The sequence below is a fragment of the Zalophus californianus genome, chromosome 2, assembly GCF_009762305.2.
Source record: "Zalophus californianus isolate mZalCal1 chromosome 2, mZalCal1.pri.v2, whole genome shotgun sequence".
Taxonomy (NCBI): Eukaryota; Metazoa; Chordata; class Mammalia; order Carnivora; family Otariidae; genus Zalophus; species Zalophus californianus.
The window spans coordinates 129,446,689-129,464,306 of record NC_045596.1 but is presented as its reverse complement, the minus strand read 5'-3'; the positions used below and the strand labels follow the sequence as shown (position 1 = coordinate 129,464,306).

Genomic DNA, 17,618 nt, shown 5'->3' with positions numbered 1-17,618 from the left:
CTTTGGGCATCGAATAGGAAGGAGAAAGAGAGAAGGAAAAGATGGCAGTGAAGTATGCTGTTGAATTTGATTAGAAGCAACTAACCTACACCTGGCTCGGCAGAATTTCCTAACCTCCTGTGAAAAACAGTGTCAAGGTGCATAACGTATTGATTGACATTTCAAGCTGGCCAAAACTTTGCCTCAACCCGAATTCAGTTCAGACTGCCAGATCATATTCTAGACACCAGAAGGTGATTTTTTTTGTTTGTTTTGCTTTTGAATTCCAGTGGTTTTAAAAGACTGTAAATCCATTGATTAGTGCTAGAATGGCCTTGATATAAATTATTTAATAACATTTTGTAGCTTCCAGGATTATTTCCTCCCAAATATGTCTTCAATTTTTAATTTTATTTTCAAATGAAAAATATGTGCTTGTTGGAGGTTTAAATTTTCTGTGGGTTACTCAAATATCAGTAGGTATCACTTGACATCCTGAATGAATTATTTTTTGTATTATCATAAATTTTCATCACCCCAAACTAATTTTAACATTCAATATTCTTTTAAGAAAATGAAAAGTTAAATAACTCCAATGTATTTGTATTTGTTTAACATTTCTTTCTTGGGAAGCCCACAGGTTTGAGTCTTGATTTACATTGCATTCATTTGGGATGCCTGGGTGGCTCAGTCCGTTAAGCATCTGCCTTTGGCTCAGGTCATGATCCCAGGGTCCTGGGATCGAGTCCCACATCGGGCTCCCTGTTTGGTGCGAAGTCTGCTTCTCTCTCTGCCTGCCATTCCCCCTGCTTGTGTGCTCTCTCTCTCTCTCTCTCTCTGACAAATAAATAAAAATCTTAAAAAATAATAACCAACATTGCATTCACCTACTGACAACATTAGACTTAAAATCAACTGTTTAAAATGATAAATAGTTCAGTATATAGTTCCCATTTGAAAAGCAGCTCTTTGACAGGTAAAATCTCTTTAAGAGTTGGCCATGGTAAGTTCCCCTACTCACAGAAAGAGTCACTCTACAGGATACCATTCGCCTGTAAGGGAGAGGCTGCCTGTACAGCAACAGGAAAGAGACTTGAAATCCAAGTGATTCCCCTCTCTTTACTCTTGCCACTGTTCCTCTTCAACCCAGGTGAGGGGAAATCTAACTGTCCTGAATTTTTTGAAGCGAAAAATAAACCTCTTGGTTGTCTGTGGTGTTTCAATCCATTAAACAATTTAAATGAACCTTCTAGAAGCCAGCATTTATTTCTTGTTTCACTCCCAATGCTTTGGGTATCCTGATGAGGCTGAATCAGCAGTCACAGTCCCCAGCATGGACTAGTCACAACTTCATGCATTTCCTTTAGTTACCATGAGGGGGAAAAATGAAGTTATGGATTGTATGGATGCTGTGGTTAAAAGTAAATACTCAGACCTTAAAAATCTTGAAATAAAATTAAAACGTGATCCATGGGGGCATTCTAACTAGTCAATTATGTATATTTAATTTTGTATCAGACAAATCTGATCTTGATGGTTCAGAGGACAACCCCTTCTTCTGGCCCTTTGGCAATTGATCTAGTAAATTTTGGCTCTTGGTAAGCTGGACACATGGATGTGGAGTATGGTGTGAGAGCAGGTAATATAGCTGAGTGGGTCATACTCACAGGGAACAAGCTCTCTTTCTCCTCCTATAAAGTGGACAGGATAATGATTTCCTCACAGGGCTGCTGTAAGGACTAAATGAGGTCATATAGTGTGCTAGTCATTGTTTTTACTGTTCTTATTGCTATCCTCCTTCTGTCTCAAATCCTTTACTGAAATCTCTCAAGTTCACTGGGTATAAACTCCTACCAGAGCAACCAGTTATTACACAGCAATTCTATAACAACCGTGAAATACTTGTGGTGTGTAAAACCCTATTATTCCATTCTGCTCCCTTCTGTCTCCAAACAAGATAACAGTTATACTTCTTAAGGTGACAAAGTTCCCATAACTGTGGAAGTTATGGGAAGAGTTCCCATAATCTATGCCATCCACAACTTTGGAACAGGGACCAACATATACATTTTTATGATCATGAAGAAAAGAGAAGCAATTATTACCTGTCATCCCCTTTTCATTATTTTATTTAAGGCCAGTCTCATATTTGGAATGAAACTCGTTGGCGTGAGTGCTATCTAACCAGCCGTTAGAATTTCCTCACCTTTCCTCCCACTAAGAGAGCTCTGGAGGAGATAGAGAAGAATGCCTTAGGCGGGGTCAGCCTGTCTCAGAAGGAGATAAACACCTTGGGGTGCCTGGGTGGCTGAGTTGGTTAAGCCTTGACTCTTGGTTTCAGCTCAGGTCATCATCTCAGGGTCCTGAGATCGAGCCCCACATCGGGCTCCATGCTCAGCTGGGAGTCTGCTTGAGATTCTCTCCCTCTCCCTCTGCCTGCCCCTTCTCTCATGCTCTCTCTGTTTGTCTCTCTCTAAAATAAATAAAATAAATTAAAAAAATATATAAATACTTCATAAGGCAGCTTTCTTCTTTGCAAATTAACCCCAGTCTCACATCTGGGTCTCAGCCATTATAGGCTCAAGACCGCATCTTATATACAAACCAGGGAGTTCTTCCCGCAGTGTTGGGACTTACTAACCAATATGAAAGAGCCTGATATGTAGGCCAGAATGTCAGTTTTTATGTATATGAAGAACTAGGATCACCATGTGAATTACAACAGTCATGCCAGGATGACCCGGTCTCTCTTTCTAGGACAAAGGACACAGGGAAGACAAGCTCATAATCAGACAGTTGCTTGTTAATCCTAAACAGAGAGGCTCTCGTGAGCTTTCCAGGGTGACGTTGATGACCTTTAAATTACCAAAAGAGTGCCAAAACAGCTTTTATATCTAGCTGACTTTGGATGTCTTGTGAAGGCCTGGGGAGAGATCGGAATTAGGAGGATGCTGTGGTAATCCACATGGTAAATCACCATAGAGATACCTGGGGAGCTTTTAAAAAAAAATTACTGCTACCTAGACATCCACAACCTCCAGCCAATTAAATGAGATTTTTGAAGATACACCAGACATTGTGAATTGGTAGAAACTCCAACATAATTATGCATGCAGGCCAAGGACAGGGGTAGAGAGAAGGCCTGGAAGAAATTCAAAGTAATGGCAGTGTTTTATGGAGGTTGAAGTAATGCATCTACCAAAGAGACAGGTGGAGGGGCAGGCAGGGGCACCACTGACAATTCCTGGGAGGGTGGTGTTAGAGCAACAGGAAAGTGACACATCCAAGAAGCAGGAAGTGGTCAACAACTACTAACTTGCAGCAGAGATTAGGTAAGAAAAGGACTGAAAGGTGACAGCTAGCACTGCTGGAGGCCTGTCGGAGGCCTGTCCCCAAGTGGGCTGTCCCCCGGCACTCAAAGAACCTCTCATCCATGGAGTTGGGGAGTGTTACCTGACATGGTCTTCAGATGTTATCTTGGTGTCAGGAGGTAAGAACATGGTAGAAAGGAAGGCATTTCTTTAAAAAATTAAGTCCATGCATCAAATATAAAGGATAAGACAATAAGAGAAAATGACACAATTAGCCACATCAGGGGCTGGGAGAGTCTGAAGAATAACTTTGCTCTGGTGTTTGGCCAAGTTCAGGATTTGGCCAAGAATAGAGACCAGGAGCTGAGACCACCTAAATGCACTCCAGAGTCAGCTGTGGCTGCTTCCAGAAACTGTGTGCAGCCAAATAGAATGTAGTAACTTCAGAGAAGATTGGGAACAGTAGGAGAATGAAGTGTCTAGAACTTTATTTTAGAAGCCAAAGTACAGGGAAGCGCAGAGCAAATTGGGGGTGGGGGATTCAGTCTGTTTCCACAAAGCTTGGCCTTGAAGGGTGACAAAGGAACGTGGCAATGTCTTGAAGAGTCCTGAAGATCACAGGGGCATTTTGTTCTGTTTTTGAAAGCTGGAAGAGATTTGGACATTTGTGATTGATAGCACTGTAAAGTTTACCAAGAAATGTCATTTATCTTTCAGTAAAAAAACAGAATAAAACACTTAGAAATATCAGGATTTCCTCTCTTTCCTTTTTGTTTTCAATTAGTATCTATTATTTCTGGATGTTGAGCCCTGGTTTCAAATTTATGTCTTTTAAGGACAGCAATACATCTCCATAAAGCTGTGACAGTCAAATGGAATCATTGAAATAGTTTAGTATAGTACTCATTATGTGGCAGCTAACAACATCTTAAAAGGCCTCTCTTTAATCTAAGTAAAGCATATTTTTAAGATTTTTTGGGAGACATTTGCATTGTTTCTTGAAGTAATTGGAAATGTGCCGGGTATCTAACAACCAAAGTCGAGAATCACTCGTATAGAAAAATTGTGCAGCCTTTCTCTCTGGACACTGGCAGGCTCTGGATTCTGGCTGACTTGGGAGCTGCAAAGGAGAAAAAGGCTAGCTCTTGAAAATGAAGGGAATTTGAAGTCTGGTCATGAACCTAGGGATGCAGACTAGAGAGGGAATCACTAGCAAATGAGGGGAGACTAGCAGCACTGGGTCTGCAGACAAGATTTGGAGTCTGATCCAACATTGAAGCAATACTGAAAATTTTCAACCTCATGCTTTAAATAGTCTGTAAATCACAAAAAGGGGTAGTCAGAACAGATCAAGGGATCACTTTAGCACCTGCTTTTCTCTAAGTTGTTATGAATGAATTTCAAAGGATTGAATCCATTTATAGATAATCCTCCTTTTAAAAAAGTTGGCCACTAAAGTCTGTAATCCCATTAAAAATACATTTCAGACTTAATTTTGTTTACTTCTCGTTTCATGTATTAATTCTATATTGGTTTTCTTCCACATCTCTCTTTTCCTAAAGCTCATAAAAGGGCAATAAGCACTTTGTATAGCTTCCTCTATTATTTCCGTAGGTGTTCACAAAAGCAAATGTGTTCAAGATTTCATACCATTTATGTTTTAAAACATGGTTTTCATCTGTTCACTAATTATGGAAAATTATTTGTTTTGAGATTTTCCATGCTTTGTCTCATCCCAGGGGTGAATTTTTTGGAAAGCTTTAGTAACATATGTTCAGTCATTTTTGATGATGGGAAGGTAGGAGGGAAAAATCAACTTTTCTTCCTTTTTTTATTGTGGTAAGAAACACAAGACATAAAATTCACCATCATAAATAACCATTTTTTTAAGTGCACAGTACAGTAGTGATAATGGTAGGCCCATCATTGTGCAATGGATTTCTAGAACATTTTCATCTTTTAAAACTGAAATGCTATACTCATTGGACAACAAATCATTTCGATCCTTCCAGCCCCTAGCAACTGCCACTCTACTTTCAGCTTCTAAGGGTATGGCTACTTTAGATGCCTCATGTAAGTGGAGTCATAAAGTATTTGTCTTTTTGTGACTGGTTCATTTATGAAACCTCATGTAAGTGGAGTCAGAAAGTATTTGTCTTTTTGTGACTGGTTCATTTATAAAATCAAGGTTCATCAGTGCCTATGACAGGATTTCCTTCTTAAAAAAAAAAAGATTTATTTATTTGAGAGAGAAAGAGGGAGTGAGCTGGGGGTGGGGGAGAAGGACAGAGGGAAAGGGAGAGACTCTCAAGCAAACTCCCCACTGAGGGTGGAGCCCAAGACCCTGAGATCATGACCTGAACCGAAACCAAGAGTTGGTCACTCAACCGACTGAGCCACCCAGGTGCCCCAGGGTTTCCTTCTTTTTAAAGGCTGAATAATATTTGCTGTATGTGTATACTACATTTCTTTATCCACTCATCCATCGAAGGACATTTAGGTTGTTTCTATCTCTTGGCTATTGTAAATAACATTGCAGTGAACATGGGTGTGCAGACATCTCTTTGAGATCCTGTTTCCAGTTCTCTGGATATACACCCAGTTGGATTTCTGGATCATATGACAGCTCTAATTTTAATTTTTAGAGGAAATTTTATACTGTGTTCCATAGTGGCTACACCATTTTGTAACACCACCAACAGTGTCCAAGGATTCCAATTTCTTCATATCTTCACCAACACTTATTATTTTCTGGTTTTTGTTTTATAGCAGCCATCCTAACTGGTGTGAGGTGATATCTCATTGTGGTTTTGATTTGTATTTCCCTGATGATCAACGATGTTGAGCATCTTTTGAAAAAAATTTTTTTTTTTTTTTGCTAGAGTACCTTATATATTTTGGATATTAACTCATTACCACATAAAGAGTTTGCAGATATTTTCTCCCTTTCCATAGGTTGCCTTTTCACTCTGTTGATGGTTTCTTTTGTTGTGTGGTAGCTTTTCATTTTGATGTGGGCCCATTCATCTACTTTTGCTTTGGTTGCCTGTATTTTTACTGTCATATCCACGAAATCATTGCCAAATCCAATGTCATGAAGCATTCCCCCTAAAAGTTTTCTTCTAGGATATTTACAGTTCCGTGTCTTACGTTTAGGTCTTTAATCCTTTTTGACTTAATTTTTGAGCATGTGGTAAGGTAAAGATCCAAATACATTGTTTTCAATGTGGATATCCAATACCATTTGTTAAAGAGACTAGCCTGTCCCCAGTGTGTAGCATTGGCACCTTTGCCAAGATCATTTGAAAATATGCACGAGGGTTTTTTTTTTCTGGAATCTCTGTTCTGTTCCATTGGTCTCTATACATCTATCTTTATATCGGCATCACACTGTTTTGATTACCGTAGCTCTGTACTGTTGAAGTTAGTAAGTGTGAAGCCTCCAGCTTTTTTTTCCTCAAGATTGTTTTGGCTATTTGGAGTAATTTAAAATTTCATATGAATTTTAAAATTCTTTTTTTCTATTTCTGTAAAAAATGCCATTGAAATTTTGACATGGATTGTATTGATTTTGTAGGTTGTTTTGTTTGTAGTAAGTCTTGCACTACATGAACAGAGAATATTTTTTTCCATTTATTTGTGTCTTCTATAATTTAGCAATATTTTGTAGTTTTTAGTGAACAAGACTTTTGCCCCCTTGGTTAAGTTTATCCTATTTTTACTCATGCTATTGTAAATGGGATTGTTTTCCTAATTTCTTTTTCAGATCATGCACTGTTAGTGCATAGAAACAGCTGATTTTTGTGTGGTGATTTTGTATTCTACAACTTTGCTTAATTCATTTATCGGTTCTAACTGTGTGTGTGTGTGTGTGTGTGTGTGTGTAATCTATAGGGTTTTCTATATATAAGATCATGTCACTAAATACAAGAATCATTTTATTCTTTTTTTCCGATTTTGAGGCTTTTAATTTCAAAGCCTGATTTCTCTGGCTAGGACTTTCAGTACTAGGTTGCATAGGAGTGGTGAGAGTGAGCATTCTTTCCTTATTCCTGGCTGAAAAACTTTTTGATCTCACTGTTGAATAGGATGTTAGAGCTATGGGCTTTTCTTCTATGGCCCTTATTACATATGGTAATTTCCTTATGTTCCTAGTTTATTGGGTGTATTTATCATGCGTGTGAGTTTTGCCAAATGCTTTTTCTGCATGTATTGAGATGATCATGTGATTTTTATTCTTTATTTTGTTAAGATGGTATATCACATTGATTTTCATACATTGAAACATTGTTGCATCCCAGGGATAAATCCCACATTGTTATGACATACGATCCTTTTTAATGTGCTGTTGCATTCAGTTTGCTGAATTGTATTGAGGATCTTGGCATCTAGATTCATCGGGGATATTAGTCTGTAGTTTCCTTGTGGTATCTGGTTTTGGTATCAGAGTAATGCTGGCCTCATAAAATAAGTTTGCAAGTGTTGTCTTCAATTTTTTGGAAGTGTTTGAGAAAGATTGGTTTTAATTCTTCTTTAAATGTTTGTTAGAATTCACTAGTGAAGCCATCTGATCCTCTTTATGGGGAAGTTTTTGATTATTGATTCAATCTCCTTAGTAGTTATACATCTATTCAGAATTTTTTTCTTTCTTCAGATTCAATTTTGATAGATAGAGTGTGTGTTTCTAGAAATGTATTCTTTTCTCCTAGGTTATCTTATTTGTTGGTGTATCATTGTTCATAGTACTCTCTTATGATACCTTTTAGTTCTGTGACATCATTTGTAATATCTCCTTTTTCTTTTCTTTCTTTTCTTTTTTTTCTGACAGAGAGAGACACAGCAAGAGAGGGAACACAAACAGGGGGAGTGAGAGAGGGAGAAGCAGGCTTCCCGCGGAGCAGGGAGCCCGATGCGGGGCTCGATCCCAGGACCCTGGGATCATGACCTGAGCAGAAGGCAGACGCTTAACCACTGAGCCACCCAGGCACCCCTCCTTTTTCATTTCTGATTTTTGTTATTAGAGGCTTCTTACTTTTTTTTGTCTAGGCTAAGGATTTGTCAATTTTGCTGATTGTTTTAAAAACTCTTAGTTTTGGGACACCTGGGTGGCTCAGTTGGTTAAGCGTCTGCCTCCAGCTTAGGTCATGATCTCAGGGTCCTGGGATGGAGCCCCATGTCAGGCTCCCTGCTAATGGGGAGTCTGCTCGTCCCTTTCCCTCTCCCTCTGCCCCTCCCCCCAACTTGTGTTCAAGCGTGTGCACACACGCACTCTCTCCTCTCTCTCAAAAAAATAAATAAAATCTTAAACTCTTTAGTTTTATTGATTTTCCTCTTGTTCTTTACTCTCTATTCCACTTATTTCTGTTCTAATATTTATTATTTCTTTCTTTCTGCCCACTTTGCTTTTAGTTTGATCCTTTTTCTAGTTCCTTGAGGGGTAAAGTTAGGTTGTTGATTTGCAGTCTTTCATCTTTTTTTTTTTAAAGATTTATTTAAGGGTAGGGGGAGGGAGGGAGGAGCAGAGGGAGAGGAAGAGAGAGAGAATCCTCAAGCAGACTCCCTGCTGAGCGCAGAGCCTGATGCGAGCCTGATCCCAGGACCCTGAGATCATGACCTGAGCCAAAATCAAGAGTTGGCTGCTTAGCCGACTGAGCCACGCAGGTGCCCCTCTTCCTTCTTTTTTTAATGTAGATATTTATTGTTGTAAAATTCCCTCTTGGTCTTGCTTTTGCTATAGCCCATGTCTGGTATGTTGTGCTTTTGTTTCATTTGTCTCAAGATATTATCTAATTACCCTTTAGATTTCTTCCTTGACCTACTAGTTGTTCAAGAGTGTGTTATTTAATTTCCATGTGTTTATGAATATTCCAGTTTTCCTTTGCTATTGATTTCTATTTTCATTCCATCGTAGTCAGAAAAGATACTTGGTATGATTTTAATATTCTTAAAGTTGTTAACACTAGTGCTTTGCCCTAACATGTGATCTGTTCTGGAGAATGTTCCATGTGCACTTCAGTGTATATATGGGAATGTGTAATATACTTGAGAATGTATATTCTGCCGTTGTTGGCTGGAGGGTTCTGTGTATGTCTCTTAGGTCCAATTAGTCTATAATGTTTTTCAAGTCCTCCATTTCCTTATTGATCTTCTATCTGGTTGCTCTATCCATCATTGAAAGTGAAGTATTGAACTCTTCTACTATTATAGTGTTACTATCTGTTTCTCCCTTCAATTCTGTCAGTGTTTTCTTCATATATTTAGGTGCTCTGCTGTTAAGTGCATATATATTTATAATTGTTATATCTTCCTGGTGAATAGAACTTTTTATGTAGCATTCTTCTTTGTCCCATGACAGTTTTTGACTTACGCTCTATTTTGTCTAAGTATAACCACAGTTCTTGCCTTTTGGATACTATTTGCATGGAATATCTCTTTCCATCTTTCCTCCTGCAGCCTATATCTGTCTATATATCTAAAGTGAGTTTCTAGGTGGCAGTATATACTTGAATGTTATTTTTATTAATCCATTCAGCTATTCCATGTTTCTTGATTGGAGAGTTTCATCCATTTACATTTTTAAAAATTACTGATAGGAGGGGCCCCTGGGTGGCTCAGTCGTTAAGCGTCTGCCTTTGGCTCAGGTCGATCCCAGGGTCCTGGGATCAAGCCCCGCATCAGTCTCCCTGCTCAGCAGGAGGCCTGCTTCTCCCTCTCCCGCTCCCCCTGCTTGTGTTCCCTCTCTCGCTGTGTCTCTCTCTGTCAAATAAATAAACAAAATCTTTGAAAAAAATTACTGATAGGAAAGGACTTAGTATTGCCCCTTTTAAATTATTTTCTGTATGTTTTTCGTTTTGTTCTTTTCTTCTCTTGCTGCCTTCCCTTGTGTTTCATTGGGTTTTTTGTAGTGACATGTTTTGAGTCCCGTCTTATTTCCTTTTTTTTAATTTATTTTTATTTTTTTGTATTATTATGTTATGTTAATCACCATACATTACATCATTAGTTTTTGATGTAGTGTTCCATGATTCGTTGTTTGCATATAACACCCAGTGCTCCATGCAGAACGTGCCCTCTTTAATACCCATCACCAGGCTAACCCATCCCCCCAGCCCCCTCCCCTCTAGAACCCTCAGTTTTTTTCTCAGAGTCCATAGTCTCTCATGGTTCGTCTCCCCCTCCAATTTCCACCCCTTCATTCTTCCCTTTTGTGTTTCTTCCATAGATATTTTCTTTGTGGTTACCATGGGGATTATGGAACACATCTTATAGTTTTAACAATCTGTTTTAAACTAGTAACAACTTAACTTCAATCACATCCAAAAACTCTGTTCCTTTACTTCTCCTTCCCACTTTATGTTATTGATTTCACAAAGTACATCTTTTTATATTTCTATGCATTCACATAGTTTTATAGTTATAGTTATTTTTTATGCTTTTATCTCTTAAATTTTATACCAGAATTAAAAGTGATTTATGCACCACCGTTACAGTGTTATGAGATTTGGTATTTGTCTATATATTTACCTTTACCAGAGAGCTTCATATTTTCATATACTTTCACATTGCTGTCTCGTGTCATCTCAACTGGAAACATTTAACATTTCTTGTCAGGCAGGTTTAGTGATAGTGAACTCTCTCAGCTCTTGTTTATCTGAGAAGATCTTTATTTCTCTCTCATCTCCGAAGGGCAGTTTTACTGGATATAGTATTCTTGGTGGCAGTTTTTTTCTTTCAACACTTTGAATATATCATACCACTCCCTTCTGGCCTGGAGTTTTCATAAAAGCTTTTTGGATCATATACTGTTGCTGTTCGTTCAGTTTCTTCATAGGGGTTGAGGTCTTAGGCTTTATTCAGCCATCTTGCTGACCTCACTCCCAACTTTCTTAAATGCCTGAAATATGTTCAGCATTTCAGTGGCTGGGTGATTAAAAGATAATGGACAATTCAAAATCATCCAAACGTTTAAAAAAATCTCAAGTCAGTCATCAATAAGAAAATACTTGCATTGCTTAGAAATGACAAAACTAAAACTCTACAAGTACTTACTCATGAACAGCTCTGAATAAAATGTTTTTATTATTATTTTACCTAAATACGTCCATGAATATTGATTTTTCTAGTCACATAACATTAATTGTTACATAATTCTGCTTTTAAATAGATAGTTCACTGCTGCTACAGATGGTATTAATTTTTTAACTGATTGTAAAGAAGAAAAAACAAGAACATTGAATGTATTATACTTTTTGATGCAATATTAGACTTAAAGTAAAATTCATAAAAGCTGAAAATGTAAATTTTTCTGTATGTTTCAATTGCCTCATGGGAGTTAAAGGTACAGTGTTGGTTTTCATTTTATCATTTCTACCTCTGTGCAAAATGAACAGTAATTTTAAATCTTCTCTAGATGCCCAGAGACAGACTTTTATCTAAAATGTGCATGGGGCACCTGGGTGGCTCAGTCGGCTGAGCATCTGACTCTTGATTTCAGCTCAGGTCATGATCTCAGGGTTGTGAGATCAAGCCCCATGACAGGTTCCATACTCCATGCTCAAATCAAGCCCCATGACAGGCTCCATACTCCATGCTCAAATCAAGCCCCATGACAGGCTCCATACTCCATGCTCAAATCAAGCCCCATGGCAGGCTCTATACTCTATGCTCAAATCAAGCCCCATGACAGGCTCCTGCTTGAAATTCTCTCTGTCCCTCTCCCTTTGCCCCTCCCTTGCCTAGCATGCTTTCTCTCTCTCTCCCTCTCAAGTAAATAATAAATAAATAAATAAATAAATGTGCACAATAAGCTGGGGTGTCTGACTTGCTCAGTCAGTGGACTGTGCAACTCTTGATCTTGGGGTTGTGGGTTTGAGACCCATGTTGGGTACAGAGATTACTTAAAAAAACAAAATCTTTAAAAAATAAATTAAGTAAATTCAGTAAAATTAGCACAGATAAGCCAAGACTTAGAAGGATCCTTTAGATATTTCCTCTTTTGGGGGACAGTCTCAAATTTAAACTTCATCTGAGGAAGAAGATATATAAATATTTGCCACTCTTTGCTGACTTTAGCATCTAGTTTGAAGTATTTTGAATGAAATTCTTTGTGTGCTACAATTTAATTTGATATTGTGAACATCTTATTTGCAGTAAAAATAAGATTGTTCCTTTTATGAGGGAGTCCATATGTGATTCTTATTTGCAATTCTGTGCTCATCTTTATTTTTTTACATGCAAGTGATCTGCATGTTTTATTTTGTAATCTGGCATATAATTAAAGCATCCTAAGCCATGGAGAAAAGGCCATCAGCAAGACCATACATCTTGCCTGCATAGCTGTTTCTCTTCTTACTGCCATTCTTAAGAACATATGACAAGCCAGTTGAAATAAAATTTCTTGTACTTAAAAACTAAATTGTATCAGGAAGCACAGAATTGTGATTGAGCGCTAAAGACAAAACATACTGCACTACTATGAAGGCATATTCCTACTGAAAATGTAAGGCATTTTTATATTAACAATATGTCTCCTAAAGTGTAACAAAGATAAGTCTCAGATTATAATGCAACTTGAAACATTCTCAACATGTGCAGCAACTTGATTCCACCATGATTAATTAAAATTCTTTACATTGTCACTAAATGACTTCATAACTGGCTTGAAAAGAACCACCATTTGGAAGCCTCAATAAATGATTTTAAAACTTTGTCACAGTTTGTGTTAAACATAACATTTTAAAGAGAGTAATATATCCAGTTTTGGTTTTCCCATTCTTTCTCCATAATGAGTTCTATTTTATGCCTTTTCTCAATGACTTTTCAGTTTTGTGAATAATATCACGTACTTGTTTCCTTTAATATGGATAGTGATCATTGCATTTGTCTTTGAAGTCTCCTGGAGAAAATATTATGTGTTCCAGGGCCTTTTCTTTATTCTCTTCTTTTTAGTGAAACCCTTTTAAGTATCGAGGGGAAAAAAAGTATCTATTGATTTGGCCTGGCTTAGGGATTTTTTTACTGTAACCTGTAGCAAGATGGCTTTTGAGCTTGTTCCCTGGGGCCTGCACAGTGGAAGTCAATGTGGAAGCTCAGCAGAGGTCTTAAATAGGTGTTATTTTTTTTTTAACTACTGAAAATCCCACTATCAGATAGTGTATTATAGCAGTGAGTGATTTTTTAATTTATTTAATTCATTTTTTAAATTATTTTTTTAAAGATTTTATTTATTTATTTGACACACAGAGAGAGCGAGAGAGAGAGAGAGAGAGGGAGAGAGTACAAGCAGGGGGAGCGGCAGGCAGAGGGAGAAGCAGGCTTCCTGCATGAGCTGGGAGCCTGGTGTGGGGCTTGATCCCAGGACCCTGGGATCATGGCCTGAGCTGAAGGCAGCGGTTTAACCAACTGAACCACCCAGGCGCCCCATATTTAATTTATTTTTTTAAAGATTTATTTAGTTATTTCAGTGAGAGAGAGAGAAAGAGCACAGTGGGGAGGGGCAGAGGAAGAGGGAGAGAGAAGTTCAAGCAGATCCCAAGCTGAGCATGGATCCTGACATGGGGCTCGATCTCACCACCCTGAGATCAGACCTGAGCTGAAACCAAGAGTCAGAGGCTTAACTGACTGCACCACCCAGGCGCCCCTGATTTTTTTTTTTTAATGATTGCTGCTGGTTTAGAAGGGCCCTGTAGGCAGAGAGGCATTCTTCAAGCCTCTCAAGCTAGAACACTTCAGTGAGCATCTCCATCCCCTACTTCCTCCATCTCCTCTATTACCTCCTTTCTTCCCACACTTATTGATATAAAGAACAATATGAGTGATTCTCAAAAAGGCATGCTAAGCATAAGAAGGCAGCCACTCATGATTTTTCAAGTACATGAAATTTTAGAAGCAAAACTAATCTAGACTTGCAGAAATATATAGAACACAAATATATAGAAAACCTCCTGTGCTCTCACAGAATTTAGTCCAACTTCGTGGAAAGATGAGATCAGTCTATGAGTACGTTCAGTACAAGTTCATGGGTGACAAATAAGTACCATACTCTAAGTGCTAGAAGGGCTGATAACAAAAAGGAGAGATGTGTCTTCTCTGTCAGGGATGGTAAATGAGCAGACTCAGGCCTGTAACCAGGCCACAGCTGTGTTTTGTTCAGCCCCTACGATGGCTTATGTTTTTCCCCTAAATTAAATTATTTTCTGACATTTACAAATTGGGAGATTTCACATGAAAATAAATATGAATTTTTGAGCTTCTCTTAAAAAGACCAAAATTTCAAGCATCCAAAAGCCTGCTTTCTCTTCCCTACTGGCAGTGATGAGTTGAAGCTGAGTGTCTCAGGCACATCAGACAGCTTCCTCTACCCATCTGGCTCCTTCATTTGTCCACACTTCTTACTTTTACTCAAAGGCATCTAAGTTAATGATCCCTGCTCTGTTCTCATCTCAGACACCACATCAACACTTGGGTTCTTATCAAATGCTTCCTTTCACTTTTCCTCCTGTGCCTTGCTGACACCCTCCTAAATCAGGCCCCCATTGCTGCACATTTAGCAACCAGAGCGCCTCTTGCAGAGCCCACCTCTTTCCCATCTCCCATTCGGTACCACATGCATACCTTCGCCAAGAGGTGGCATCCTGCCAGAGAGCATGAAAGTAAGAAGAGAGGCAGGGATCACTGCCAGAGTGGGCATCCAAAGTAGATCCTGTAAGTTACAGGCCAAAGATAAGAGGATTAGGACCAGTAAAGAACTATGAAAAAGTTTCTCAGAAGTGGTGGGTAAATACTGAACAAAAGCCAAAGAACAAAGATGAATCTTAAAAAAGAGTGAAAATGACCAACAAGCGCATGAAAAGATTCACAACATCATCAGACATCAGGGAAATTAAAATTAAAACCACAGTGCGAGAACTACCACACCTCCACTAGAATGACTGACGTTAAAAAGGCTGATGATACCAGTGGATATGCAGCAACTGGAATTCTCATATCTTGCTAGCAGGAATGTAAGATGGTATAGCACCACTTTGGGAAATAGCTTGGCAGTTTTTTATAAAGTTAAACACACACTCACTCTAGGTGTTTACCCATGAGGAATGAAAACGTGTGTCCACACAAACACTATTACATGGATGTTCATAGCAGCTTTATTCGTAACAGCCCCAAACCGAAAACAATCCAAATGTCCATATATGGAAAAATGGATCAACACATTGTGGTATGTCCATTCAGTAGAATACACTCTACAATAAAAAATGTAATGAGCTCTTAATACACAGAATAACATGCTTGATTCCTAAAAGATAATGCTGATCAAAAGAAGAGAGATACTGTATAATTTTCATGTGTATAAAATTTTAGAGGCAAAACAAAGTAACAGAAAGTAAATCAGTGATTGCCTGGGACCAGAAGTAAGAGAAAACTGGCTGCAAGAGGTCAAGAGAGAATTTTTTGGAGTGATGGAAATATTCTACAGCTTGGTTCTGATGGTGGTTACACAGGTGTATATAGTTGTTAAAACTATACACGTATATAATTGTATATATACATATATGTTGTATACGTATGTATGTATATATGTATATATATAACTGTATACTTAAAATATGTGTATGTTATTGTATGTAAATGTTACCTTAATAAAGTTGATTAAATAAAAAAATAATTTGAAAGGACAGGCAGTTAAAGGAGAAGGACAAATGGGCAACCAAGATAGGAAGTAAAACAGAGGTGAACAGCAAAGGGCATGAGATATTACACATGAAGACAACAAAGTGCTAACTTGAGGCCAGAATGGATTCTTGAGAACCTTCCAGTGAAATCCCAGTTCTAATCACACCAATTGTCTCATTGCCTTTATCAGTGCTTGCTGATTCTTCTTTCATGCTGGGAATCAATTTGTTCCTATAACTTGAAATGTTATATGTCTGCCCCCCCCCACACACACACATAAAAAAGTGTTTTCTATCACATGGCATTGTTTTTTTTTCTTCCAGGGAACTTAGCACATCTGAAATCTACTTTGATTATGTATCTGTTTAATGGTCATCTGTCTCCTTACTTTAGTTAATGATCGCCGTAAGATAGAGATCTTTCCTAACTTGTCACTCTGTGTCCAGCACCTAGCATGGGATCTGGCTTATTGAAGACACTCAATGACTAATCACTGAATGAATGAACAGATGAAAATGTAGTAAGCAAATAATAAATACCCAGTGTTTGCTCTTGTTTTTCCCTGAAATTTCTTTTCCTAAAGTTCTTTTTACCTATTTTTTACAGGTACTTCTATTGTGACTGTAAAAGCTGTTGCTCCTGACCCAACACAAGACAGCATTAAATATTCCATTTTTAGTGGAAATGAAGACGGAGTTTTTTCCCTGTGCTCCAACTCAGGTGATCCTTCTCTCTCCTGTCATAGCTTTTTTTTTCTGCTTCATTTAATGTTACTAGTAAGAAATTCTTCTGCAGAGGAAACTCAAAACTTGAAAGATAGAAAAATTAGAGGTAAATAATTTAAAAAAGAAGTAAGAGACAATTTTTTTTATGGTAGCTGATGAGAAATTGTGGGAAATCAAGACTACTTATTTGTTTACATGTACTTGCTAAGAATCCTGTTCTTCACAGTTGGCAGTACCTAGCCTACCCTTTGAATTTTTGAAGATAAACTGGTTTCTACTTATAATTTACTCGTCTATTTGGGAAAATGGGAGATATAGAAGACAGACCATCAATATTGAGTTTGAATTGAAAATAACCACACATGTCTAGCTATAGGGCATTTTCATCATGAGATTCTTCTAATTCGCCACTGAATGTCAACAATGCAACAAAAAAGGACAGCTGGAAAGGTTTCTATGTGATGGTAAAGAAATTACTTCCAAATACAGCATGTATTAAATTTAACTTTAATAAGACCATTATTGTGTTTTAAATGAATACCAATTGATTATTTGAAACATACTTTTTTGACTAACAACTATGTAGTAGATACATATCTACTGCTGCGTTGTCAAACCTCAAGAAGAATGTTTTTAATAATTTCTATATTACCATACAACGGCCTTATGTAATCTGTACTACATGCACATGGGAAGAATTGAGAGGGAGTAGTTTCTTAAGCAAAGGCCTTCTCATCCCGGGTAGTTTTATGACTCTGGTCCATACCAGCTTTGGTCAGCAGCCTTTCTGAGGTAGCCTGCTAGCTCTTCATCTCTTTGCCCCATCGTTTGGTTAAAGGGTGGTGCAGGAAGCCTGTTGACAAGAAGGCCTTTGTGAACATCGTCCAGCCTTAAGCTTCTAGCAGTCCACGGGTCTGAAGGTCCTGGGAAAGGA

At 38.1% G+C, this 17,618-nt stretch overlaps 1 protein-coding gene across 1 annotated transcript in view; it reads left to right on the top strand.

Moving 5' to 3' along the window:
* DCHS2 (dachsous cadherin-related 2) overlaps positions 1-17,618 on the top strand; it is a 247,311-nt gene that overhangs the window by 199,332 nt on the left and 30,361 nt on the right. The window contains 1 exon segment of the mRNA XM_027597418.2: positions 16,566-16,679. Within this exon segment, the coding sequence (XP_027453219.2) occupies positions 16,566-16,679 (114 nt within the window).